Source organism: Spermophilus citellus (genome assembly GCF_964194105.1).
Source record: "Spermophilus citellus genome assembly, chromosome: X".
In the NCBI taxonomy this organism is placed as follows: Eukaryota; Metazoa; Chordata; class Mammalia; order Rodentia; family Sciuridae; genus Spermophilus; species Spermophilus citellus.
The window spans coordinates 8,939,380-8,965,514 of record NC_138190.1 but is presented as its reverse complement, the minus strand read 5'-3'; the positions used below and the strand labels follow the sequence as shown (position 1 = coordinate 8,965,514).

General features: G+C 40.7%; 1 protein-coding gene across 2 annotated transcripts in view; it reads left to right on the top strand.

Annotated features, from left to right (window-relative positions):
- The first annotated feature begins 323 nt into the window (after nucleotides 1-323).
- GPM6B (glycoprotein M6B) overlaps nucleotides 324-26,135 on the top strand; it is a 192,463-nt gene continuing 166,651 nt past the window's right edge. The window contains exon 1 of one of the 2 annotated variants that reach the window (XM_081277077.1): nucleotides 324-654. In XM_081277077.1, coding sequence (XP_081133203.1) covers nucleotides 651-654 — 4 coding nt within the window. In that variant the 5' untranslated portion in view covers nucleotides 324-650. The remainder of the gene's footprint in view (nucleotides 655-26,135) is intronic. The other variant, XM_081277081.1, reaches the window with a different exon arrangement.

Here is a 26,135-nt window from a genome sequence, read left to right as displayed (position 1 = left end):
GATTCTAACAAGCTGCCAGGGTTGAGACCCGCTGAGTTAAGTCACCACTCATTCGTAGCCCACATGAGAACAAAAGGATCAGGGGGTGCGAATTAAGGTAGCGCTGCCAAATATTGGGTCTTCTTGGGTCAGTGTCCCGAGCCTCAGTTTCTTTATCTGTACAATGGGTAGTGGTTAAGACCTCAAATCCCCCTCCAGCTCGAATAGTTTTCATCTGGGACGCGGATTGGCACCTCCAGGATCCTAGAACCCAGCTCCCCTCTCTCCCCATTGCCTTGCTGGCTCTTCCGGTTCCCGCGCCCCTTGCCTCCCGCTCGGGGGTCCCAGAGGAAGCCGAGAGCGTCGCGGGCAGTCTGGGAGTGCCCGCTGCCCCCGATCCGGCCCTCGCTCCGGGCTCACAAAGCCCCTGGCGCTGACGTCAGGGCCCCTCTCGGCGCGGCCGGCCCCCAGTGCAGGCGGAGCCGCGCGGCGCTCCCACCCCGGCCAGCAGCGAGCAAGCCAGCGGCCAGCCCAGCGCAGCCCAGCGCAGCCAGCCCGGAGCCCGGCCCGCGCACGTGCCCGCCAGACCTGCAAACTTGTGCCACCCGCTCTACCCGTCCCCGGGGAGCCCGAGAGCCCGCGGCCCGCGCCCCTCCCGTCTGTCTCCAGCCATGGGTAAGCAAGCTTTCTGGCCCCGCGCCACCGCCACCGCCTCACGCCCCCGCCCCGCCGGGGGTCCCGCCCTACCCCGGTTCAGGTGGCACTTCCTAGCCTCCGCGGTGTCGGGGTGGAGACGGGTGTGGGAGGAATGGAGGCTGCAGGTGGGTGGGGCTTGGCGCAGGTGTCCAGATCGCCCAGGTGTGCCTCCCTGTCCCATCCCGGGGGCGTCCCCACTCCCGGTGCACCCAGGCTGCACCCCTCAGCGTGCGTAGCGCGGGGGGCCAGAGAGCTGGGCCCTCAGCAGGGCTCGCGGAGAGTGCAGACGGCGCGTCCCGGTTTGCAGGCTCCTGCTTTATTTCAAGGGGTTGGTGGAGTACCTTCTTGCCGGTTTCCCGGGACGATCTCCCTGTCGCTAGAGCTCCCAGCTCTGAGTCCAATCATGTCCCGCTCTGCCGTCCTTCTAGTCTCCTTAAACCCACATGAAACACATGCTCTGTTCCCCAAACCCGGGGTCTTCCAAGAGCTCCTTTCGGAAACCAGGGAAGTGGGAGGGGAGGGGAAGGGAGGGGAACCCGGGTGAGTCTCTTCTTTGTCCCCTGTTCCAACTACCTAAATGCGGCTCGGGCGCAGGTGAAGAAGGTGTGAAGCGGGTTCCAAAGCATTGGGGTAACGACTAGCAACGGTGAAAGACTCAGCTCAGGAGAGTGAAAATCTTCAACGTGGCCCGAGGCGGGTGTTAGGCAGCTGTAGGATTCTTTCTGACACTTCTTAACACCCAGAAATGCTGCCGTCAGCAACATGTCGCTAAACGGGGACTCGATCGGAAGGAAAACTCGTGAAGAGTGCCTTGGAAATTAACCTAATTCCGCGGTATTCCTGGAAATGTATGTCTGAGAGCTGTGCTTGGGAAAGGTTTCCTCTCTCTTTCATTATCCTTCCCCAGTGACAGCTCCAGCCACAAGCGCCACAAAGACTGTGGAGCGCCCCTCTGAAGCATTTCTAATGAGGAAGTCTGTGGGTTTAACCTTTGCAGGTTAATGATGAGGGCTTGGGAATTGCTTGCTGGCCCCCCTCCCACGTTCCTCATCTTCCCCCATCCCCTTACCTCTGCAATGAAGTGGGGGGATGGGGGGGAAGAGAGGTGGTAACTCTCTATTGATTATAATTTGGGGTGAGGCATAGTAAGGAGGGCACTTATTTTGTTTTTAAAAAGAAGCTCCAAGAATTTTATAGTTTAATTTTAAAAATTTACATTGCTCCAAATATGAAAGTAAGCCTCCTTCCCCCTCCCTGGAAAAAAAAAAAATCCGACATGAAATTTTCTTCCCCAAAAGTTAAAGATTAGATCCTTCTAGAAAGGACAAAATGTAGTTCTGGTTCCTGCTTCTTTTAATGCCCCGGTGTGAGTGGTGAGTAGTCCCATCACTCAAGGATCTCTTTTAGATGAGATTCCTTACACAAAAGTAGATGATGGCTATGGCTCACCCTGTGGCTGCATTTGCAGTAGTAGCAGCCAAAGATGTTGCAGTTCTGCAGAAGTACAGATTTGAGTAAAGCACGAATTAGTTGTCTTGAAATAAAGTTATTTTGGTTCTGAACAACCGGCTTTTACATTTGTATGTCGAATTTGAGCATAGAATGACCACATGGGGACCTTCTTCATATGCTTTCACAACACTCTGGACTTAATTGGGGCTGGGCTTTATTTTTCAATAGGTGTGGAAGGTAGATGAAATTCTCACGAAGCCAGTGTCCAAGCCAAAGGCCTGTTCTCAAGGAAGTACTTTGTGTCTTGGACAATTATTGGTTCTACACTTCAATCGCCAATTTATGTTAATTTGTGCATACTTCACTGGTTTTGGCAGTATCCTTGGTTTTTAGTTTTTAGTTTTACATTAAAAAGAAAGTTCCTTTCAAGCCAGAAAGGAAACATACTGATTTCCTTTAGATTCTTAGTAAATACACTCCAGGGCCATGAACTGGTTTTATTTTTCCAGATGTATTTAATTACTGAACATACCCTTCTGAATGTTTTAACTGAAATGATTTAATGTTGGGAGAATCCTGAACATGGGTCCATTGAATTGGTTCTTATACAAGTCACTTCCTTAGCCTGGTATGAATTGATCCACTGAGTAAAATGGATGAGGCTTCTGGAAATAAAAGTCTCTCTGGAATCACATTTTAAGGTATTTGAAAATCTTTAAGTAGAAAAATAAAATAATGAACAGTAGTCTGTGTACAGTTCTCTCTCCATGTATCTTAAAACATGCGTTTTCAAAATTGTTGAGACAATGATTTTCCCCTGGCTTTGTTTAGCTATAATTCACATACAGTTCGCACATTCAAGTCTCCCAGTCAGTGGGTTTGAATGTATTCAGAGTTGTGCAACTATTTCCACTATCTAATATGAGAACATTTTCATCACCCCCAAAAGAAATCTTGTACCCATTAGTAGTCACTCCTCATTCTCCCCTCCCCCAGCCCTTAGCAACAACTAACCTACTTTCCATCTCTATGGATTTGCCTCTTCTGGATGGTTCATGTAAATGGAATGAACCAATTAATGTTTCAAGTATGTTTGACTACTCGGTAACTTTGGTTGTTTTACACAATGAGAAGATGTTGATGTATTGTTTGTATGTAATACACAACCTAAATGAGTGTGTTGAAACTATCTGGCTGAAGGATTCCACATATCCCCCAACCTGCCTTCTCCCCACCAGTGTTAACTCTGGTTTTATCTGACAGAAACTCATTTAGGCCAACAGAATTTTGATAGTGTTACTCTGTTCACAGGCCTAAAGACATAGTAACTAAATCGATTCAATGCAGTAACTTCTTAGAAGGCATTTGTAGAATAGCCCTGATGCTTCCATATGGCTCATATATTCAGAGAGAAATGCTGATTTTGTTTCATTAGCTGCCCATAATTTTAAATTGAAAATTGCATATAAAATGATCAGATACAGAAAGCATCAAAATAATTGTTTTGACTCCTTTTGTAGTAAGGAAGATTTTTTTTTTTTTTTCAAGATGGGTCTCACTCTGTTCCCCAGGCTGTTCTTGGAACTCTTGACCAAAAGCCATCCTCCTGCCTCAGCCTCCTGAGTAGCTGGAACTACAGGCCTGGGCTACCAAGGAAAGGAAGTTTTTGTAAGGATTACAAACTTAGCCTGGAAATTTGGATGAAAAAAGTGCCTGATTCAGTAAGCCTAGGCAGGGCCTGTGTTTTTACATTTCTTTGTTTCTTCTTTCTTTTCTTTCTTTTTATTTTCCCCTTTTTTTTTCTTTTGGTACTGGGGATTGAACCCAGGAGTGGTTTACCATGGAGCTATATCCCTAGCCCTTTTTATTTTATTTTTATTTTATAATTTTGAAACAGGGTCTTGCCAAGTTGCTAAGAATCTCTCCAAATTGTTGGGGCTGGCCTCTACCTTTTGATCCTCTTGCCTCAGCCTCTAGGATTACAGGTTTTAGCCACCCACCCAGTGGTGTGGTTTCTGCAGTTCATAAAAGCTCTCAGGTGTGCCTGATACTGGAGCCAGGAAAGAGGGAAAAGCCTGGCAGGCCAGGGAAGCTTGGTGCCTGCCCCAGCTTACCCCCTAATTTGCTGTGTGATCCTGGGTGAATCATTTTTTTTCTTAACCCCAGTTTACTCTAAAATAAAAAAGATCCTGTGAAATTACTTCTTTGCACCCTTGCAAATCAACAAGTGTGTAATTTAGGAAAAAGAAATGAGAGAGTAATATTATGCTTGAAAAACATGGGCAAACAGCCTCCTAATTGTTTAAACACTATTCGGTTCCCTGAAGCCAGTATTACAAGCATCATTTTGTAGTTGGGTTAAATGCTGGCATTTTCCATGTGCCCGCCCACAGGATGGTGGGCTCTTCTCCAAGGAAACTGGTGGAGGAAGTCATAATGTGTACTCTCTTTAACACTTCCAGCTTTGGCTTCTGCCCTCTTCTCTTGAGAGCTGTCTGTACCAGATGGTCCTTCCTCACCCCACACGTAGGCCTGTGCTCCAAAGGGAGTACTGCAGATGCATATGTGCAAGGCTTGATTCTAGAAATTTGCTCCGGAATTCAGATGTAGTCGGAAACAAAGGAATGGTCTCCCAATGAGTAAGGGCAGGATGTGCTAGCGGGCCTCCCTCTGAGTGTAAAGGTCTAATAAAGAGCCCACCCCTGATGGTCTTGGAGAGTGTTCTTTCAAATCAGGGGGGCAGACTGAAATTGTGAGTAAATCTCACAGTCCAATACCACAGAGTCCTGTTTGTCACAAACAGGAAATAATTAATTCTTTCCTTTATTTTTTTCTCTAGCAAAAGCTCTTGTCCAAACCACTTGGCCCCTCCAAGGGCTTCCTAGAGGAGATGCTTCTCATCTTCTGCACTGGGAATCAAGGAATTGAATGGTTTAATGAAAATGCTAAAGCGGTGAATCATAGAAGAGCCATATATATGTCCTAAACATTTGATTTAACTTGAAACAGTCATTTGCTGACAGTTTGTTGTTGAGCCCTTGCTTCGAGTGTGACATCCTGATTGAAGTTCCTTGGTTTTTCTTACATAAATCATAGCCCAGTTCATTGGCTTCTGATTTCCAGATTCAGATTCTTTTAAGGTAGAATGAGAACATAAAGGCATTGAGAATTGATCTGTGTACAGACACTTTATATTACCTACCCCAGTCCCCTTAAACGTTTATAATTGTCTTGCCCGTAATTATTTTGGCAAAGACTTTCCAAAGCAATGAACATGATTTTCTTTTTTATTTTTAATATTTATTTTTTAGTTGGAGGTGGACACAATATCTTTATTTTATTTTTATGTGGTGCTGAGGATCAAACCCAGTGCCTCACGCGTGCTAGGTGAGCACTTACCACTGAGCCACAACCCCAGCCCGAACATGATTTTCAAAAAAAGAAGAACTTTGTTTTGGCACTCATTTTATTTATGTAATATCGAATAAAATTTCATTATTATGATACAAATAAACTGGCCTGAACAGGTTTGGGGATGAACACAAGGGATTCTTCTTGAGAACATGATTCAGCTGGTGGGAGCACTACACAGACATCCTAGAGAAGAGTTTAGAACCCAAGTTCTGTGGACTGTGGTCAGTATGGTTTAGGAAAAAAAAAAAAAAGCAGATACAGGGTAATTGGGCATGATACCTTAGGTGAATTATAGGTAAGAGAGCCTCTACTGGATTTTTGAGCCATTGTCATCCATTTAATAAATTTACCATGATTTTTCTGATTATGATTATTTGGCTTGTGTTTTTAAAATGCCTCCCTTTTGGTTCAAATACCAAATTCATCAAGTGCAGGGATTGTTTTATTCATCATTATATCCCAGTGTTCATTCAAATGATCGGCATATTGTAGGTGATTCATAGACGTTTGTTGAAAAAGCATGGATTTTGTCATATCAAATGCATTTTGTTAAGATCTCTCTATCTTATAAATGTATTGATTGCAAGGTATATAAAATTATGCTTTTCTATGTATTAATTGTATGATAAACTAAAGTAAATGAAATAAGGTAGAAGACATTGTCGTTCTTGAATAATATTAATACTTTTATCACAGAATAACAGAATTTCAGCACTTGAAGTCACTTTAAAAGTAATTTGATGGCTTCGGGCATACGCAGACCCGAAAACAATTTAAAGAGCAGCTTGAATGTTCTTCCATTACTTTTTATGCCTTTAGCTTTTCTTCTTCTGATGTTATAAAGTATTTTCCTCCCTCTGGTGCATAGTACTTTCTTCTTGTCAGATTTTTAAAGTTAGGGAAATCGTGGGGAGAAACACTTTGCTTAAATGGAACTCATTTTTGCCCTGGGGATTAAAAGGAAACAGAAAGGGCTGGGGATGTGGCTCTGCGGTAGAACACTTGCCTGGCATGAGCAAGGGCCTGGGTTCCATCCTCAGCACAGCAAAAAAAAAAAAAGAGCAACAACAAGCAGTTTTATGTTTCCTTCTTTACTGTGTGTATTAGAGTTAAATAAATATCAACTGCCATGCCATTGAACTTGGATGCACCCAACTCTAATTAGGCCTCTGTATTCCTGTTATATACTTGTCACTGAGGCTCTTGAAGGAAGGAACATAACTTAACATGCGTTCACAGGTCCCTGATCAGGTGAGCCAAGGACTGTGCTAAGTCTCCAAGCAAAAAAAAAAATCAATAAGAAAGATTTTGTCCTCAAATGACCAGTCATTTCACAAAGGCAGATAAACAGTGAAAGTACAAGATCCTGTAGGAAAATGAAAAAGAACTAAGGACAAAAGAGGGAGGTGGGGGCTGGGGATGTGGCTCAAGCGGTAGCGCGCTCGCCTGGCATGCGTGTGGCCCGGGTTCAATCCTCAGCACCACATACAAACAAAGATGATGTGTCCGCAGAAAACTAAAAATAAATATTTAAAAAATTCTCTCTTTCTCTCTCTCTCTTTAAAAAAAAAAAGAAGAAGGAGGAGGAGGAGGTGGTATTTCAGAGATTCCCTGGGAGGTGGTTACTTTTGAGTTTTGAAGGATGAGCAGGATGATGAGGGTCAGGATATCTGGGGCTTTGGGAAAGAACATTCTACGTTCTGGGTATAGATGTGCAGAAGTGGGACCATGACAACAGCTGTCGTATGGGCAGCTTGAGGAGTTAGGAAGGGTCTGAATATGGGGGAACAGGGAGAGCTGAGACCAGGCCATACAGTGACATGCCAGGAAAGAACTTGGTCATTATTCTCTTGGCTGTAGGGAAGGGATTTTAAGCAGGCAAGTGACAGCTGGAGGGAAATGACAATCTCCCAGAAGGAAGAAAAGAACTCCACTGAGATAGAGAATCCTTAGTGTCTGATTGTAAAATTCCAAATGAAAGAATAGAAACAGTTTTGGGAAGGGTGAAGCCTTGTGGCTATATGGAGCATCCCATAGGGATGAGAGTTATGTCAAGAGGCTGGAAAAGACTGGGTAACCCGTGCAGAGATGTAGGAGGGAGCAAGGTAGACTGGTGGGATCCTGAAGAAACTGGCCTGGACATGGCAGAGTAGGTGTGGGAGAGAACAGAAAATAAGATTTGATGGGAAGACTGAGAGCCACATGGGAGTAACAAATTTTAGTTGATTACATGGATACCCACAGATCAATCTTGCAAAAAAAATGTTTAAATCTTATGAGTTGCCTCCTCCCTTTAAAGGATAGAGAAAGAAATGTGAGCTTTCTGGGATGGGAAGAGATATGGGTGATCTTTGATGTGCCTCCAGAAGGGATGGGGGTTGAAATGGAATCTCATCCTTATCTATTTGATTATTAATTTTAAAAGTGGCATTATTTGTCAGGCACGGTGGCACAAGCCTGAAATCCCAGTAGCCTGGGAGGCTGAGGCAGGAGGATCGTGAGTTAGAAGCCAGCCTCTGCAAAAAGCGAGGTGCTAAGCAACTCAGGGAGACCCTGTCTCTAAATAAAATACAAAATAGGGCTGGGGATGTGGCTCAGTGGTCAAGTGCCCCTGAGATCAATCCCTGGCACCACACAAAAAAAGTGGCATTATTTCTTCCTTAAATATTAGAAAAAAATTCACCCATAAAGCCATCTAGGTCTGGCATTTTCTTTGTGGAAATGTGATTTTTATTAATTATATTTCTTTAAGCGATTGAACGATTCGGATCTATTCTTTGTTTCAGTTTTGGTAAGGTGTTTTTTTCAAGGACTTTGTCCATTTTATCCAAGTTGTTAAGCTTGTTCACACAAAGTTCATAATAATCTTGTTTAATAATCTGTTTAAGCTTATTGTGCACTGTAAGTGCACACTTTACCACTGAGCTACACCCCCAACCCCTTGCTGTTTTTGATGATCGATCTCATTTAAATTTAATTTTAGGGCTGGGATGTAGTTCAGCAGTAGAGCACTTGCCTAGCCTGAGTGAGGCTCTGGGTTTGATCCTCAGTGCTGCAAAAAAGAAAAAAAGCAATTAAACTTGATCTTTTGGAATTTAATAGCTGTATGTCACTCAGTATATTTGAACTTGATATAAGAAGATTCATGGTAAATGATCTTGGGCTGGGAGTGTAGCTCAGTGGTACTGTGCCTGGGTTGATCCACAAGAAACATAAATAAGTAAATAAACTGAGAGTAGATGTTCAATTGACCTTAGTATTTGTTTGTGTATTTATTTGGTTTCTGTAGGACTGTTAAATTCTACTTTCTTCTTTGAAGCAACTGATGACAAGTACTAAAACAAATGAAGTCCCTTTTTCTTCACATTTAAATACACTTTTGGAGCAATATTTCTCAGTGTCAGCACCTTTGACATTTTGGTATGGAAGATTCTTTGTTATGGGGAGCTGTTCTGTGCATTTGAGGGCATTTAGCAGCATTACTGACCTCTACCCATTACATGCTGTAACATTTCCCTAGTTGCAACAGCCAAAAAACATCTTCAGAAATTGTGAGATAATAGGGAGAGGAGAGCAATATTTTACCAGCTCAAGAACAACTGCTTAAGAGCAGGAGAGATTGAAAACCTTCTGTGCTTCACAGTATTATAAACTCTGAACAGTATTGTCACTGGGGACTTGCTTGAGCATATCTGTGGAACGGGAGGATCTCTGATATAAGCCCCCCCCCCTTATAAAAAGGATGCTTGCCAGGTGTGGTGGCGCATGCCTGTAATCACTGAGGCTTGGGAGACTGAGACAGGAGGATTGCAAGTTCAAAGCCAGCCTCAGCAAAAGTGAGGTGCTGAGCAACTCAGTGAGACCCTGTCTCTAAATAAAATACAAAAATAAGACTGGGGTTGTAGCTCAGTGGTCAGTGCCCCTGAGTTCAATCCCCAGTACCAAAATAAATAAATAAATAAATGAAAATAAAAAGATGCTTGATTTTGCTAGCTAAAGAAAGTTTTGTTTTTAACCTTTTCCAACATCAACAGACAATCTAGAGGTACCATGGGGAGTTTGGCAGACCACCTGATTTATTCTGTCTTTGGAGTTTTTTAAATGGTACCCAAACCATCCTGGATATCAGATGCTGTTTCTCTTGGTAACTTGTTCTAACGTTTAGGATGCTTTCTCTCTGGAAAGGACTGAATCTATGAAGTTTGTTTGGTTACTAACATCATTTTCATCATCTTTCCTTCTCTTCATTAAGTAGAAAGACATGAAGGATCTAATCACATCCTTAATTACCGTGATGGCCTTTCCAAATTTAGAATTCATCTCCTTAGCTTTAATCAAATCTGCCCAGATTAAGCCTTTAAGGCAACCTTCCCACACGTTCTGTCCTTAGGGTATGTGGTCATGTCTTTATTACATTTTTTTCATGTGTTTGAGAGATGCATGGGTTAGAAGAGACAGGACTGATTTCCCCCTTGTTACTCTCAGAGATCCTTTTGTTATAACCACAGATCTCTCTGCCCTTCCTATCTCCCTGCTCCTTCATCCTTAATTCCTCCACACCAAATAGAGACCATTTGTTTTCTCAGGGATCTGAGTGCGTTTACAAAAGAGTGCTAGTGTGAAAAGAGAAGGAGCAAGGGCCTGGCGTGGAGGCAGGAGGATACCAAGTTCAAAGCCAGCCCCAGCAACTTAGCGAGGCCCTAAGCAGGTTAACAGACCTTGTCTCAAAATTAAAAAGGGCTAGAGATGTGGCTCAGTGGTTCAGTGCTCCAAGTTCAATCTCCAGTCACCCCCCACCCCCTCCAAAAAAAAAAAAAAGATTTTAAAAAGGGACACTATTGGAAGTGAAGGTTAGATGGAACTTTGAAAACCTGCTATTTTATATGTATATCAGGCCACTTTTAGGTTTAAAAATGTGGTTTTTAGAGCAGCCTCCCTGAAAAGACTGTTTCAATGGCAGATTTTAAAATGGGAACTTAAATTCAGACATCTGTTCCTTCACACAACAAGCGAAGAATGGAGGTGTAATTAGCAAAGTAATTCAAGCACTTAAGATAACTTTATTTGATGCAGCCCTTTATTTGATATTTTCCTTTTAGTTTTCTCATTTGGCATATTCTGACAGTTTCCATGGTAAGTAAAATAGAACATTAAAGGGATAAATTTCCATTACATGAATTATTACCATTTTGCAAAGCCATTGTACTGGATTCCCCCAAACTGTTTGGAGCTCTATTATATAATGATATCTTGTCACAAATATTTTTAGATGTTTTGTAAGAGGCATGATTATTATAAAATCATTTAAAAATTTGTTATTGAAATAGAATACATACACAAAAAGTAGGCAGATCATAAGCATACAGCTTGATAAATTTTTACAAATGTACCAAGATCTTACATTAAGAAACAGAACATGAGTTGGGTGCAGTGGCACATGCCTATGATCCCACCAGCTTGGGAGGCTGAGGCAGGAGGTCCATAAGTTCAAAGCCAGCCTCAGCCAAAGTGAGGCCCTAAGCAACTCAGTGAGACCCTGTCTCTAAATAAGATACAAAATAGGACTGGGGAGGTGGCTCAGTAGTCAAGTGCCCCAGTGTATTGGAGAGTTCGATTCCCAGTACACCCCTCACCAAAAAAAAGCAGCAGAACATGGGGCTGGGGGTGTCACTGAGTGGTAGAGTGCTTGCCTAGCAAGCCTGAGACCCTGGGTTCCATCCCCAGCATGACATTTTTTATAAAGCAAAACATCTCCAGGCCCTTAGACATCCCCCTCAAGCTGCCGTTCTGGTACCTATTTTAGTAATCACCCCTAATTTCTGCCAACACAGTTCTGCCTGGTTTTCCATTTTATATAAATGGAATCCTACATTATGAACTTTGGTGTTGGCAGCTTTTATTCAACATCAATAACATTATTTTAAAACTCAGGGATATTTTCTGTCACAGTAGCTGTGAGAAGGACTTTGAAAATACTTGTCAAGAAATGAGATAGGCACATGAAAAAAATGAGATAGGCATACAGCTGATTGTGAAGGTACAGTATTTCCGTTGTCCACATCAGAAATGGAAAATGTATTTCCAGGAGTGGTGAATAAACAGGAAATGGTAGGGATTGCATATTTATACAGGAAATGATCAATATGAGTGTTTTCTGGCTTTAGGATATAAAGACATAATAGCCATTGAGGCCTTCTCCTAGTTAGTCTCCTAAGAAGATGGAGTTTTAGGAGTTGTCTGAATTAACCATAGTGAGAAATTTTCTCTCCTTGTTGGCCAGAGTGTCTACAGTCAGTAAAATGAATTCTTGGTCTTCCCACAGAGCTGGCTTAAATTGTATGCTATCACTGAGGCTTCAGTTTATACTGCCACCAGTAACATATGAGTACCCTAGCTTCTGAGCATCTTCATCAGCATTTGGTACAATCACATTGCTTAATCTTTCATAAAAAAAAATATAGGGTGTGATGGTACTACTCAAGAGGCTGAAGTAGGAGGATCGCAAGTTGGAAGCCAGCCTCAGCAACTTAGTGAGACCCTGTTTCAAAATAAAAATAAAAATGGCTCAGTAGTAGAGTACCCCTGGGTTCAATCCCTAGTACTGAAAAACAAAAAACAAACAAAAAAAATGATAGCTATAAAATGGTATCTCTTTTTCTTTTTTTTTTTCTTTCTTTCTTTTTTTTTTTTTTTTTTTTTTGTACTGGGGATTGAACTCAGGGGCACTGAGCCACATCCCCAGCCCTATTTTGTATTTTATTTAGAGACAGGGTCTCACTGAGTTGCTTAGCACCTTGTCATTGCTGAGGCTGGCTTTGAACTCAAGATCCTCCAGCCTCAGCCTCCTGAGCTGCTAGGATTACAGGTGTGCACCACTGCACTGGGCCCCTTTTGATATTTCATTTTCAGACAGGGCCTCCTTAAACTGCTGAGGCTGGCTTGGAAATTATGATCCTCCTGCCTCCTGCTTTTGAGATATGATTTGATTTGATTTGATTTTCACAGTACTGGGAATTGAACCCAGGAACATTTTACCAGTGAGTTACATCCTCAGCCCTTTTTATTTTATTTTGAGTCAGGGTCTAGCTAAATTGCTGAGGCTGGCTTTGAATTTGCAATCCTCCTGCCTCAGCCTCTTAAGTCACTGGGATTACAGACATGTGCCACTGTGCCCAGCTTGTGCTTTTCATTTTTGCCTTATTTAAAAATTATTCCTGTCCCCAAGGTCATGAAGGTGTTCTTTTTTTATTTTTATTTCTTTTTAGTTGTAGATGGACACAATACCTTTATTTTATTTGTTTATTTTTTATGTGGTGCAAGGGATCGAACCCAGTGCCTCAGGCTTGCTAGGAAAATGCTCTACCACTGAGCCACAACCCTGTCCCGTGAAGGTGTTCTTTTCCTTTGTTTTCTTTTAAAGTTTTTCTTAAATTGTGCTTTTCATTTTTTAGTCTTTATTCCATCTGAATTTTATTTTTGATATGAGGTAGAAATCTATTGTTTTATATTTTCTATATATAAGCCACCACATACTTAATGATTCATCTTTCTGCATTGAGTTTTGTATGTTATGAATATAAATAATATACACACATCTTTTCCTACTAAATGTGTGAGTATATCTCTGGACCCCATTCTATTCCTTTGGTCTATTTGGCCTGTGCTAATGTTACACTGTTCTAGTTACTATGGATTTATAATAAGACTGACTATCTCTTAGGACAAATTTCTTCTTTAAAAGTGGTTGAGCTATTCTTGATCCTTGCTTTCAGCTTTTCACGTTTCACAAACATCCCTGTTAGAATTTTGAATGGGATTGCAATGAATTTATAGAACAATTTCCTGACAGTCAAGGTCATTACTATATTTATATTGAATATTCTATTTGTGTGTATGATATAGCTCTTCATCCTTTGACCTTTTACATCCCCCAATAATGTTTTTGCATACTCTTAAATTTATTTTAAGGTCTTTTGTAGTTTCTGTAGCTTTATGTTTTTATAGGAAAAAATTAAATCCATTAAGGCCAAGTATAATTCTGTGGGATGTCATGCTTTCCTTCTGTAGAATTCAGAAAGTTCAGGTAGATAGAACATCTTAGAGAAATGAATGAAGAAACTTTAGGGGACACTGATTCTGAGTTCCCACATACCATCCTGGTCATAAGAGCTGCCGATGGTAGCTGTGTGGCTGTGTCCGTGGCCCTACTGAATAACAAACGTACTGGTTGTAGTACATGCATGTACTTGCTTTGAATAGAATTTTATGTCTTTTTTTTTCTTTTTTAGAAATTTGTTCATTTTAGATATACATGACAGTAGAGCGTATTTTGACATATCTTACATATATGGAATATAACTTCCCATTCTTGTGATTGTACATGATGTGGAGTTTCACTGGTTAGTATATTTATATATGAACATAGGAAAGTTATGTCTGATTTGGGCTGGGGATAGAGAGCTCAGTTGTAGAGAGCTTGCCTCACACGCATAAGGCCCTGGGTTCAATCCCCAGCACCACAAAAAAAAAAAAAAAAAAAAAATAGAAAGTAATGTCTGATTCATTCTACTGTCTTTGGGTTTTATCTCTTTTTGAAAGAGAGCAGAGTTCAACCATCATTGAGGGTAAATTCAGTTTCTAGACAGTTTTTTTAGCTGCTTACTTGCACTACATTTCCCAAATGGTATTCTTTTCATCATCATATTGACACAGAATGAGAAGCCAAATCAGCTCTTCTATTAATTTTAAGAAAGACTGTTTTACAGTGGAGAATATAAGCAGTAGATAACACATCAATTTTTTTTTTCTTGCTGAGTATTTTCTCTAGGACTAGAGAGCCTACAAGTCTTGTTGAATGTTAAAACTCCTTTTTTTTTGGCAGTGTGGGGGTACCAGGGATTGAACTCAGGGGTACTCGACCACTGAGCCACATCCCTAGCCCTATTTTTTATTTTATTTAGAGACAGGGTCTCACTGAGTTGCTTAGTGCCTCGCCATTGCTGAGGCTGGCTTTGAACTCGTGATCCTCCTGTCTCAGTCCCCCAAGCTTCTGGGATTACAGGTGTGCACCACCACACTCAGCTTGAATGTTAAAACTTCTACAGCCTAAGAGTCACCATTTTACTAAGAAGGGACCTTATTAAGCTCTATGAGTCCCAAGGAATGAGTCCCATTGTTTCAATATTTATGCAGAATGCAAGAAAAGAGAAAAGTTAGATATAGAAAATTTCTCTCTATTGAAGGTGGTTGTGCACTGAGAGAGACTGTGAATTATAACATGCAAGTCCAGCTGGGCGTGGTGGTGCACACCTGTAATCCCAATGACCCCGGAGGCTGAAGCAGGAGGATTGTGAGTTCAAAGCCAGCCTCAGCAACTTAATGAGGGCCTAGAAAACTTAGAGATACCCTGTACCAACGAAAAATCATCATGCACAGTAATGACTTTTATTGTTTTGAATAGGATTTTATGTCTTTTTTTCTTTTTATTCTATGTAAATTTTATCCACTCACTAAATATTTATTGGACTAGTGCTGAGCTAGAGATTTAAAGATGGTTAATTTTGTTTTAAAAGACATGATTTTCACAGTAAGCAGCTTGGTCACATGATTGCAAATTAAAGGTATGTATCCATGAACTTAGTATGTAGCAAGTGTACCTAGTATTGGCATTAGTAAAACAATCTCTCCCTTCAAGGTGCTCTGCTGTCAGTGAAGATGGTCAAGAAGTTAATGCCCGGGGCTGGGGATGTGGCTCAAGCGGTAGCGCACTCACCTGGTGTGCGGCCCGGGTTGGATCCTCAGCACCACATACAAACAAAGATGTTGTGTCTGCCGAAAATTAAAAAATAAATAAATAAATATTTAAAAATTCCCTCTCTTTCTCTCTCTCTCTCTCTCTCTCTCTCTCTCTCTCTCTTTCTCTCTCTCTTAAAAAAAAAAAAAAGAAGAAGTGCAAACCCATGTGACAAGTATTAAAGGGTACAACATAGGTAGGGACCCAAAAAGCTTCTCAGTAGAGGGAATACATGGAAGGAGCCTTAGAGGCTGAGCTAAAGTGGTATGAGGTATTTTTATTTGATCCAACATTTGATATAAGATTAGAAAATAAAAATTCTCAGTATATTAAAATGTGTATTTTTGTTTGTTTGTTTTAGTACTTGAGGTTTGAATTCAGGGGTGCTTTACTATTGAGTTACATCCCTAGCCCTTTTTAGTTTTTATTTTGAGAGAGGTGCTCACTAAATTGCTGAGGCTGGCCTCAAACTTGTGATCCTCATGCGTCACCCTCCCAAATTGCTGGGATTACAGGCATGCACCACCATGCCTGACAAAATATGTGTTTCTTCTAAAAACAAATGTGACCCTATTTGTGTAATTACAAAGACCAAATTTTCATTGAAGATGCAAACTCTTAGTTAAAAGAGAAGGGGAAAAGTCCAATATTCCATTAATATCTTAATGCAATGCAACTAAGGTAACCCAAGAGAGACTTAACTGTAGCCCTTCTGTTCAAGTATTCCTTCCATGTTTGGCAATGTTACTCACGAAAATGAAAAGTTCTTGGTTGATTTAAGCTTACCTAGTTTCCCTAAGTAATTTGATGGAGTACTTTTTGCTCCTGGAATATTTTACATAGCTGCTCACCCTGTGAAGAGGAGGCCAGCACTTGGGCTGTAGCACAAGCTTGATTTATTCTGGAAAGCAGCTTTAGTCAGCCGTCAAATGAAATTATGTGTGCAGCTGTTACCCATCACTTCACAGAAATATTCTTATTCCTCAATAAGGCCTTAAACTTTTATTTATTTATTTGAGGGCAACAATAATCACAAATGTAATTCTCCTACAACATGATTTTGGAAATGCAGTTTTTAATAGGGTGCATGGGTGATGAAGGCCAGGACCAAATGGTACTGCTAAATATTTTCTAAGTCTTGTCTGCTATTGTACACAGCATTGCCCCTCACCAGTCCTCGTGTGTGTGCAGTGTACATTTGGATCTCAGTAACCTTGAAAGGCTACACTCATAAGAATCCATTCTTACAATTAGCTTCTTTTGTCCTATGCTTTTTTGTCTTCAGTGTAAAAACTTTAGAATATAAAAGTGCAGTTTGAGACTGGGGGTGTAACCTTGGCAGAGCTTACCCAACTTACGTGAGGGCTGGAGTTCAATCCCCAGCACCAGTAAATAAGTAAATAAATAAAACTATAGTCTAAATATGGATGTGAAAGTTCTTTTTATTTCTTCTCATCTTATTTTAGCTTTTAGGAATTTGTACAGAAATGGTAGTATATCTACTTTGTGATTGAATCACAGTTTCCCTAGCCTAGCATGACAAGTGACATATTAGAAAGAAAAACAAAGCTTCCGACAGAAGTAACTGTGACATAGAATGAGCTGCTGATTTGAAACCTCTACCTTGTTGGTGGCTTGAAGATGTGTGACTTTCTGTGGGTGTAAGCTCTTCCCTCTTACATAAGATTTGGGGATTCGGGACTCATTCTTTCAGAGATTGTGGAGAAATGGACATCTCAGATTTCTTCAGAAAGCAAAAAAAAAAAAAATTATTTTTTTTTTGTCTCAAGAGTTTGTCAGTTAGATTGATGGTTCTCAGCTGGGGTCAGTTTTGCCCTCCAGAGGACATTTGGCAGTGTTTGGAGACATTTTTCTGTTAGGAGTGGGGGTGATGTTCCTGGCATCTGGTGGGCAGAAGCCAGGGATGTTACTGGAATTAAAGATCTGGTCTGCCCACCACTCAGAGGTCACTGTTCAGGAGCTGAGGCATTGAGAGGAAGGAATCAGGCTTATTCAAGGATTGGCAATCTTGAGAAGGAAGAGGGCTACTGCCTCAAAGCTCTATCCCTTGTGGTTCAGGGTCACAAAGTGCTTTTGTAGGGAGGGCAAGGAGGAGCAGGGCAGGAAGGTCACAGCCTAGCAGGATCTTCATCATCCAGAATATATGTCTCCCTTTTTCTTGTCTGGAACATCTCAATGGACCTCACCATCCTGAGGGCCAGGTGTAAATTTTCAGTTGGTACCTCTTACATTAACACCTTTGTGAGAAAAATCAACAAGTTTTCACATACTGAGACTCCTAAATGGGCTGTTTGAAAAACTCATTTTAAAATTATTTCTACAAAATGGTTAAGCACTCATGAACATTATTTGAAATGAAAATAATATTGTTCTTTGAGGGAAAAGTTGAGAATGCAGAAACCCATACCTTGATTTTCTAGAATTAAGAATTCATTGGAACACGAAACAGCAAGTACTTGTTATTCTAATACTTACCGATATTTGGAAGTGAGTATTTGTTCTTCAAAATATCAAATAAAAATCATAGGGCCACAGACAGGCCAGTCATCAAACTCTCTTCTTTCTTCCTCCCCCACCTCCAATCCATTTGCCTAATCTCCCTTTGTGATGTGTCATCATGGTCTCATATTATTTGAAATCTCTCTGATAAAAAGTTTGACTGCTGTTGACCCTTCCTTGAAGGTTAGATGACTCCTCCAAATAAGGAACTGAGGCAGGAAGGAAAAGAAGGTTTGCCCCACTGTAGATCACCTGCCCAGGGAATTGAGAGTTTTCTGTGTTTCTATTCTTCTGAGGAAGCATCTCAAAAAAATGCTTACAGAACGGCTCAACTGTTTTGTGATTGTCATAAGCAACTACAATGATACGTGAGGAAAAAGAAGATTGCTATAGCTGAGCCCAAGATCTGAATGTCCACAGAGGTACTGTTTGAGGCATAGCTTGCTTTCCTAGTCAGCTTCCCAAGTCTCATTGTGCATATTCATGGCCCAAGGGCAATTTTTCTTTTCTTTTCTTTTCTTTTCTTTTCTTTTCTTTTCTTTTCTTTTCTTTTCTTTTCTTTTCTTTTCTTTTCTTCCTCTCTCTCTCTCTCTCTCTCTCTCTCTCTCTCTCTCTCTCTCTCTCTCTCTCTCTTTACCAGGGATTAAACTCAGGGTCACTCAACCACTGAGCCACATCCCCAGCCCTATTTTGTATTTTATTTAGAGTCAGGGTCTCTAGGAGTTGCTTAGTGCCTTGCTGTTGGTGTGGCTGGCTTTGAACTCATGATCCTCCTGCCTCAGCCTCCCAAGCCACTGGGATTATAGGCGTGTGCCACCACACCCGGCCCCAAAAGGCAATTGTAAGTGCAGGGAGTACAGTGATGACAAGGTAGCCCTTGGCCTTGAAGAATAGTCCACAGTCTGGTATGATATATCTGTAAGCAGAGATTATATGATTATTATGATTATAAGGATGAAAAGCAAAACCATAGAATATGTTCAACAAAGCGTTTTCTTCTGGTGGCAGAGTATTCCTGCGAATGTATGTGTTTCTCTCTTACATAGCAGCTGGCTGTTTCAATGATTGTATTAACAAGTTTCAGACTTTCATTGTATATAAATGCTGCTGCTATTGGCAATGAACATCCTGCTGGAACCTATTCAGTTGGGAAGAATCTGACCTTTTCAAAAGGGCATTTTCTGAGTATAGCAAATTATCATTGCTAGTTTAATGCAATTGGGAAACCAGAGATAGTTGGGAATAAAACTGATGAAATCCATAAGTTGTGTCACATAAATGATGTCAGTGACTATAATAACATGGTGAAACACAATCATCACCTGGCACCCCCTTCTTCAGAAGCCTGGCTTGAATTAAGGCAGTGTCTGAATGCCTAACAAATTCTAGTCTCATATATTTTAGTCTCAGATACAATGATTCATTTAACGATTGCAATAAATTTATTACCTGTGAAAAGTTGTCTCTGGGGTCTCAGAGACAGGTTATATGTTATTGTTCCCATGGTAACTTTGTACTAAAAATGGCAAGCTGTGCTTACTTGATTTAAAAATATCTACAGTTTGATTGCTATAAAAACCACTCTACCTAATTTGCTCGTGTCCAGTGACTCACCCCTCATCTAACTGGCATTTCAGCAAATGACTTGATCACATAAGTTGTTTGGAGAACTCAGGTTATTGCAATAAAGCACTGAAAATATTTTAAATGACCATCATTGAAAAATTCAAATATTTAAAAATTAGTTTATATGTGTCTTTGCCATGTAAACAGAATGAAATGAACTTGATGGAATGTTTCTCAATAATTTGTGGAAGCAGCACCATGATGAATTGTCCTTTGGTGTGACAGTGGGTATCTTCAAATCACGACGGTTATTGAGGCAGATGTGCCCATAGACTTTTCACTTGAGTCTGAACAAGGCTGTGTTTGAACAAGTCGGTCTACTTGGCTCTCCACTGTTATCATGGAGATCTCATAGCTCATCTGCTGCCATGTTTTATTTTTGTTTTTTAAGATGAAGTCTCTTTAACACGCATAAATCAATAAACTAGTCCATGTTCATTCCAAATAAATTTAAGTGGTGCAGAAAGCCTCATTATTTTCCACTCAGTAGCCTGGAGAGGGTGCCCAGGAGTGCTTCTACCTCAGGAGGACGTGGGCTTCTTTATGGTAGGTGTTGACCACTTGTTCTTTTTATACCTGACTATTTTGCAAATAGCTGAGGCTTGTAGAGCATTTCAAATTCTGGTTAAGTGTGGAATAATATTTTATGTAGGTATATATATATGAGCATAAATTGCTTTGTGATTCCATATTGGTGTTATAAATATGTCCTACTTTGGAGACATGAGAAATGACAAATCTGCCTCTTTTTTTTTTCTTTCTCCTCTTTAGATATCCATTCCCAAAACTTAGGGCAGCTGCCTGAGGCCCTTCCTGCTCTGCACCCACATGCTACATGCCCCTGCTGAGGCAGGGCCAGAGCAGCTGAAGATCCTGCTGTGCCTTTCAGAGCTCTTTGGGGGATAGTTAAATGGTAAATACACTTAATTGTTAGGTGTATTACAAAAGCAAGAGAATGAGCCCTGACAGTTTTGAATTCAGGACAAAAGGACACTGTTTCTTTGGGGGGGTGGGGGTGGGGGGGTGTTATATTTTTAGTTGTAGATGGACACAATATCTTTATTTTGTTTATTTATTTTTATGCAGTGCCTCATGCATGCTAGGCAAACACTCTACCACTGAGCCACAATCCCAGCCCTAAGGAGACTGTTTTTATGAAGCAACTTGCTTTTCACAGAACTCAGAATATGTATGTGGTATCAGTTAAGAAAAGGAGATATGTAGGGCTGGGGATGTAGTTCAGTGGTAGGGTGTTTGCCTGGCATGGGTGAAGCCCAGGGTTTGGTCCCTGCACTGGGGGAACAAAAAAAGAAGATATACATGTGCACAATACATATAGACCTATTATACCAGCCAGCTTTTCTTTGCTGTGATAAGTACCTGGGAAAAACAACTAAAGGAGGAAAGATTTCTGTACGTTCACAGATTTTTCAATCCATGGTTGACTAGCTCTATTGGTTTGGGCCTGAGGTGAGGAAGGACATCATAATAGAAGGGAATGATGGCAGAAAACTGCTCAGCTCATGGCAGGCCGAAAGGGGAGAGAGAGAGAGAGAGAGAGAGAGAGAGAGAGAGAGAGAGAGAGAGAGAGAGAAAGGAAAGATGAAAGATATAGTCCCCAAGGGCATATCCCCCAGTGATCTGCTTCCTTGGACCAGGTCCTCTCTCCTGCAATTCCCAATAATGCCCTCAAATGATAATTGACTGATGAGGTCAGAGCCCCTCATGATCTGATCACTTGTTAAATAGTCCACTCTAAACATTCCTGCATCAGGGATCAAGCCTTCAACACATGAGTCTTTGGGGAACACTTTATATCCAAACCATACAACACCCATCAGATAGAAGATGGGCATATATGACACATACGCATGTAGACAAACATGCACAAATGTGTGTTGTGTGCATGACAGACACACCCACTATATATACACATGTGTGCATGCATGTATCATACTTACATGATGCAAATGCATTTATTAAAAACATTTACTAAGTGTTTATTAAGTGTAAGTACTGTTCTAAGTGTTCTACCCAAGAAACCATTCTAATCCTTACCATCTCATAGATGTGATAGTTAGGATGTGTCAAGGCTATTATTTGAACTTGAGAACTCTGGCTCCAGTTCTGTGTTCCTTACATCCTTAGGGGAAGAGGTATAGTTAATATCATTTAATAGCATGATTGATTGGGATTTTTTGAGTATTGATGCTATTGATTCTGCTAAGACACAGGGAGAGATAGAATGGAGAATGTAGTTTCTCCTACCTGTTTTCTCCTGCCATGCAGAGGAGGAAGTATGGGACCTGATTGCTGATTTTTAAGGTAGTATTAATGGTGACACCTTCAGTGGTGAGTTAGATGTTTGGAAAGTTGTCAGAATCACTTGGGCCAAACCTGATGAGTAAGCCGGATGACCAACCTGAGAACTGCCATCTTGGGACTGAAAGATATTAGGTAAATTGTTTATCCTCTCAGAAAGCACTTCCAAAAGAAGAGTGGCAGTACTATAGGATGACAAATGGCTTGCAGAATGTTCTTTATGTGGATGCTTTTGTAACTTTTTAAAAATAGAACAAAACACACATAGACAATTTTATTACTTTGTCATATTGTATTAGCTAAAATATAGGTTTATTTGGTATAATAGAACTCCTCAAAATGTTAATAGCCTTCGTATGCCACAAGTTTCCATTCCTCTGATGTAAAAGTGCTAACTGGTATGGTGGCACTCTTCCACAAAGGGTCAGAAACCTAGGCTCTGCCTTTCTTCTTCTATCATACTCAAGACTTGGCTTTAAAGACAGTTGTTGCAGTTACTGCCATTGCCTTTACATTCCTTTTGAGAGGAAGAAGAAAATAAAGGCAGGCCCTTCTCTTTAAGGCCATTCTATAGAATTAGCACACGTCACTTCTCAAGTTCCAATTGTAAGGGACCCGCGAACGACGGAGGAAGAGACCACCAAGAGACCGTCTCATGCAACAGCAAAAGGGGTTTATTGAAGATCCAGCGTGCTGGGGCTCCGTGCTCACTCAAGAAGGGAGAGCGGCCGAGAGCCCCGAGCAAGGGTTAAGCAGAGCTTAAGTACACTTTTTGGGGAGGGCAGGGGCTTTGCATACATCAGAACAAATCATCATGAGGCCCGGGAAAATTGAACAACAACTCTGAGACATGATTAGCACATTCAGTGGCGGGAGCAGGTCAGGCGGGGGTGATAGGTCAGTCCTAAAGCGGGGTGGACATTCAAACTGATTGGTTTAGGCCCTGAGGTGCCTACATGCTGAGCTTCACTGGGTCCAAGTTGTTAAGCAACTAAGTGGTCAGGGGGGATTCCTATACATATCTAATGGGCAGTCCCGGGAATTGTCTTAACAGCTACAGGAATTTCAGGCTTTGAGTGTAGCTTAGAAACTTAACAATACCTGGTCCTTTACATTTTAACTCAGGCTTTGCAGCTTAGAAACTTTATAATACCTGGTCCTTTACATTTTAACTTCAGTTTCTTTTACTCTTTCACAATGACCACAACTTGGTCATAGGATCACACTTACCTAAAAGGGATTCTAGAAAATGTTACCTTTAGCTGGGCAGGCAGCTAAAAATATTATAGAAGAAGAGGGAGGAAACAGTTTTGAAATACAGTAAGCAGTGTTTGCCCCATTTACATGTTAAAAAGACAAGCAAAAACTGGTAAAAAAAAAAAAAACCACAAACCTTCAGATTTTAAAAATTCTCAGATGTTAAAATAATTTGATTTTTCTTTCAGGATAATACTCAGGCAATCCATGTTCCACAATAAAGCTGTTAATGTAAAACTTTTTAAAAATCCATGTAGCTTATGCTCTTAGTATTAGGAAATCCAGGATGGAGAAGAGAGTTTTTCAAGCAGTTGAGCATCTTAAAGCATTTCAAATATAAATTCCTTACTTTGTGAAGTGCTCCAAAACTAAGACTTGTGAACTAGAGAGGACAAGTATGTGCTGAAGTCAAATGGTTAACTTTTGCAAGTGTTCACCTGCTGCTTTTGTATAACAAAATGTGTAAATTGAGGAAGGATGTGTTTTTGTGGTGTAAAATTATGCTAATAGGAATTTACTTCCAACACTGAGGGCAAACCCTTCCTCAAAATCAGGTGTTTTGTAGTGATTTTAAAGGAACTGAAGCCAGGTGCAGGCTCACACACACACACACACACACACACACACACACACACACACACGCACCTGTGATCCCAGCGGCTCGGAAGCTCCAGAGGCTCAGATAGAAGGATCACAAGTTCAAAGCTAGCCTCAGCAATTTACTGAGACCCTGAACAATTTAGTGATACCCTGTTTCAAAATTATAATAATAATAATGCTGGGGTTGTGGCTCAGTGGTAGAGCACTTGCCTAGCATGTTTGAGACCCTGGGTTTCATCCTCAGCATCACATAAAAATAGCGATATTGTATCCACCTTCCACCTACAACTAAAAAAAAATCCCAGGTACCTAAAACCAAATTAATTAATTTAAAAAAATAAAAGGAATTGGAAGACTAGGTTCTGCTGTGATTGTCTTGGAATTTGGGGGAGTGGGGATGGAACTGAGAGCCTAGTGCATGCTAGGCAAGCGCTCTGCCACTGAGCTACATCCCCAGCCTGAAATTTTTATTTAAGGTAATAATTAACATCACCCTATGTAATAATTATATGTCTTTCAGCCACATAAACTTATCTGTTTTTTTTTTTGGTTGTGTTGGGAATTGAACCCAGAGGTACTCTACCACTGAGCTATACCCCCAGCCCTTTTTATTTTATTTTGAAACAGGGTCTCACTAAATTGCTGAGGCTGGCCTTGAGCTTGCAATCCTCCTGCCTCAGCCTCCTGAGTCACTGGGATTAGATACATGCATGACCATACCTGGTCCATACAAATTTTTGATTAAAAGTTTTAATACTTTTCATTAAAATAAAAAGTAACTAAAATATAATCTATATTTTCCTCACACTGATATAAGATGGAATCAGTGATTTTGTAGATCTTAAATGTAATTTTCTTCAGTCCAAGATATGGAACAAATGTAAACAGACTAAACGGGAAATATTTAATTTTCTTCTCACAGTAGCCATATGAGGAGTCATTTTTAAGCAGCTAAAACTGTGTCAAGTGCAGAAAGCGATAATTGTCTTAGTGGCATGTATAAGATGAATGACAGTTTCTCAGGGTATCCTATTCTTCAACTGATGAGAGCAGGGATCTTGCCTTCTCTAAGCTAAGTACCCAAGTGTTTCTTTCATTGCTTGAGTTCAGCCCTCTTTTCATTCACATTTTTGGCTCTCCTGTTTAGATGATGGTTTAATTAATTTTTTCAAATTTGAAAAAATACTGACATTCTCCCAGTTGTGTCTATGAAAAGGTTTGCTTCAAAAGCATTTGTTCTCTAGTCTTTCACTGAATTGTTGTAGGCACAAGTCTCCTGTAAACATCAAAATAATGAGAAACAAAAGCAATGGAGGCCAGGTGCGTACACATGTAATCCCAGAGGCCTGGGAGGCTGAGGCAGGAGGATTGCAAGATCAAGGCCAGCCTCAGCAATTTAGTGAGGTCCTGAGCAGCTTACGGAGACCCTGTCTCAAAATAGAAAAATCAAAAGGGCTGGGGATGTGGCTCAGTGGTTAAGGGCCCCTAGGTTCAATCCCCTGTACCAAAAAAAAAATTTTTTTTTTTTTAAAGTAATGAAGTCAGGGCTGGGGTTGAGGCTCAGAGACAGAGCACTCACCTACAATGTGTGAGGCACTGGGTTCAATCCTCAGCATCACATAAAAATAAAATGAAGATATTGTGTTCACCTATAACTAAAAAATATATATTTAAAAAAATAAAAGTAATGAAGTCAGATCACTTTGGGGGTTAAAGTCACTTTCTCCAATCTGATTTTAAATGCTAATCAATTAAACTTTCTGTGCAATAATAGCTTTAAACAGTGGCAACAGTTAAATTTTTTATTGACTCGGCATCCCTTTGCTTCCTGAACTGTAGAAAAAAAAAAATTTTTCCCAACAGTAGGACATACATGAATACAGAAACTTCAGAAAAGCCATTGTCATGTTTTCTTTTAGCAGTGCTTTGCAGATGGGATTTTAGAGGTGGGAAGGCACCATTTTGGATTCAGTTCTTAGCTTTACTTATGGATTACACTCATGACTACTTGGTAAATTGTTCACCTTTATTCTACCTTGGCATTTGTCTTCTCATCTATGAAAAGACAACAGTGAGAGGACAAAGGAAATAACGAGCGTCCTATGTGGTTGGTGGCTGGGAAAGGACTTGACATCTTAAATGTTACAATTAATGGCAATATTTCAGGTCAATCAGGTGATTGGCTGCTGGCAAGTCAAGTTCACATTTGCTTTATCTTAAAACAGTTGCCAGCTCTTTGGAAACAAATTACATGCTCTGCACTGGGAAATATGTAATGGTTTACGAGAGGTATTTTAGTTGACTTAGTTATATTTTGTGAGTCATATATTCCAACTTGCAGCAAAGCCTGCTCTGGTGATTTTGCCAGGTGAGTCCCCAGTAAGAGCAGGGAGCTAAAGCTTGTATAAACCCCTTGGTGGTATTTTATTTCAATAGAGCTTGAGATAGACTGATGAATTGTTAAATGATTATGGAA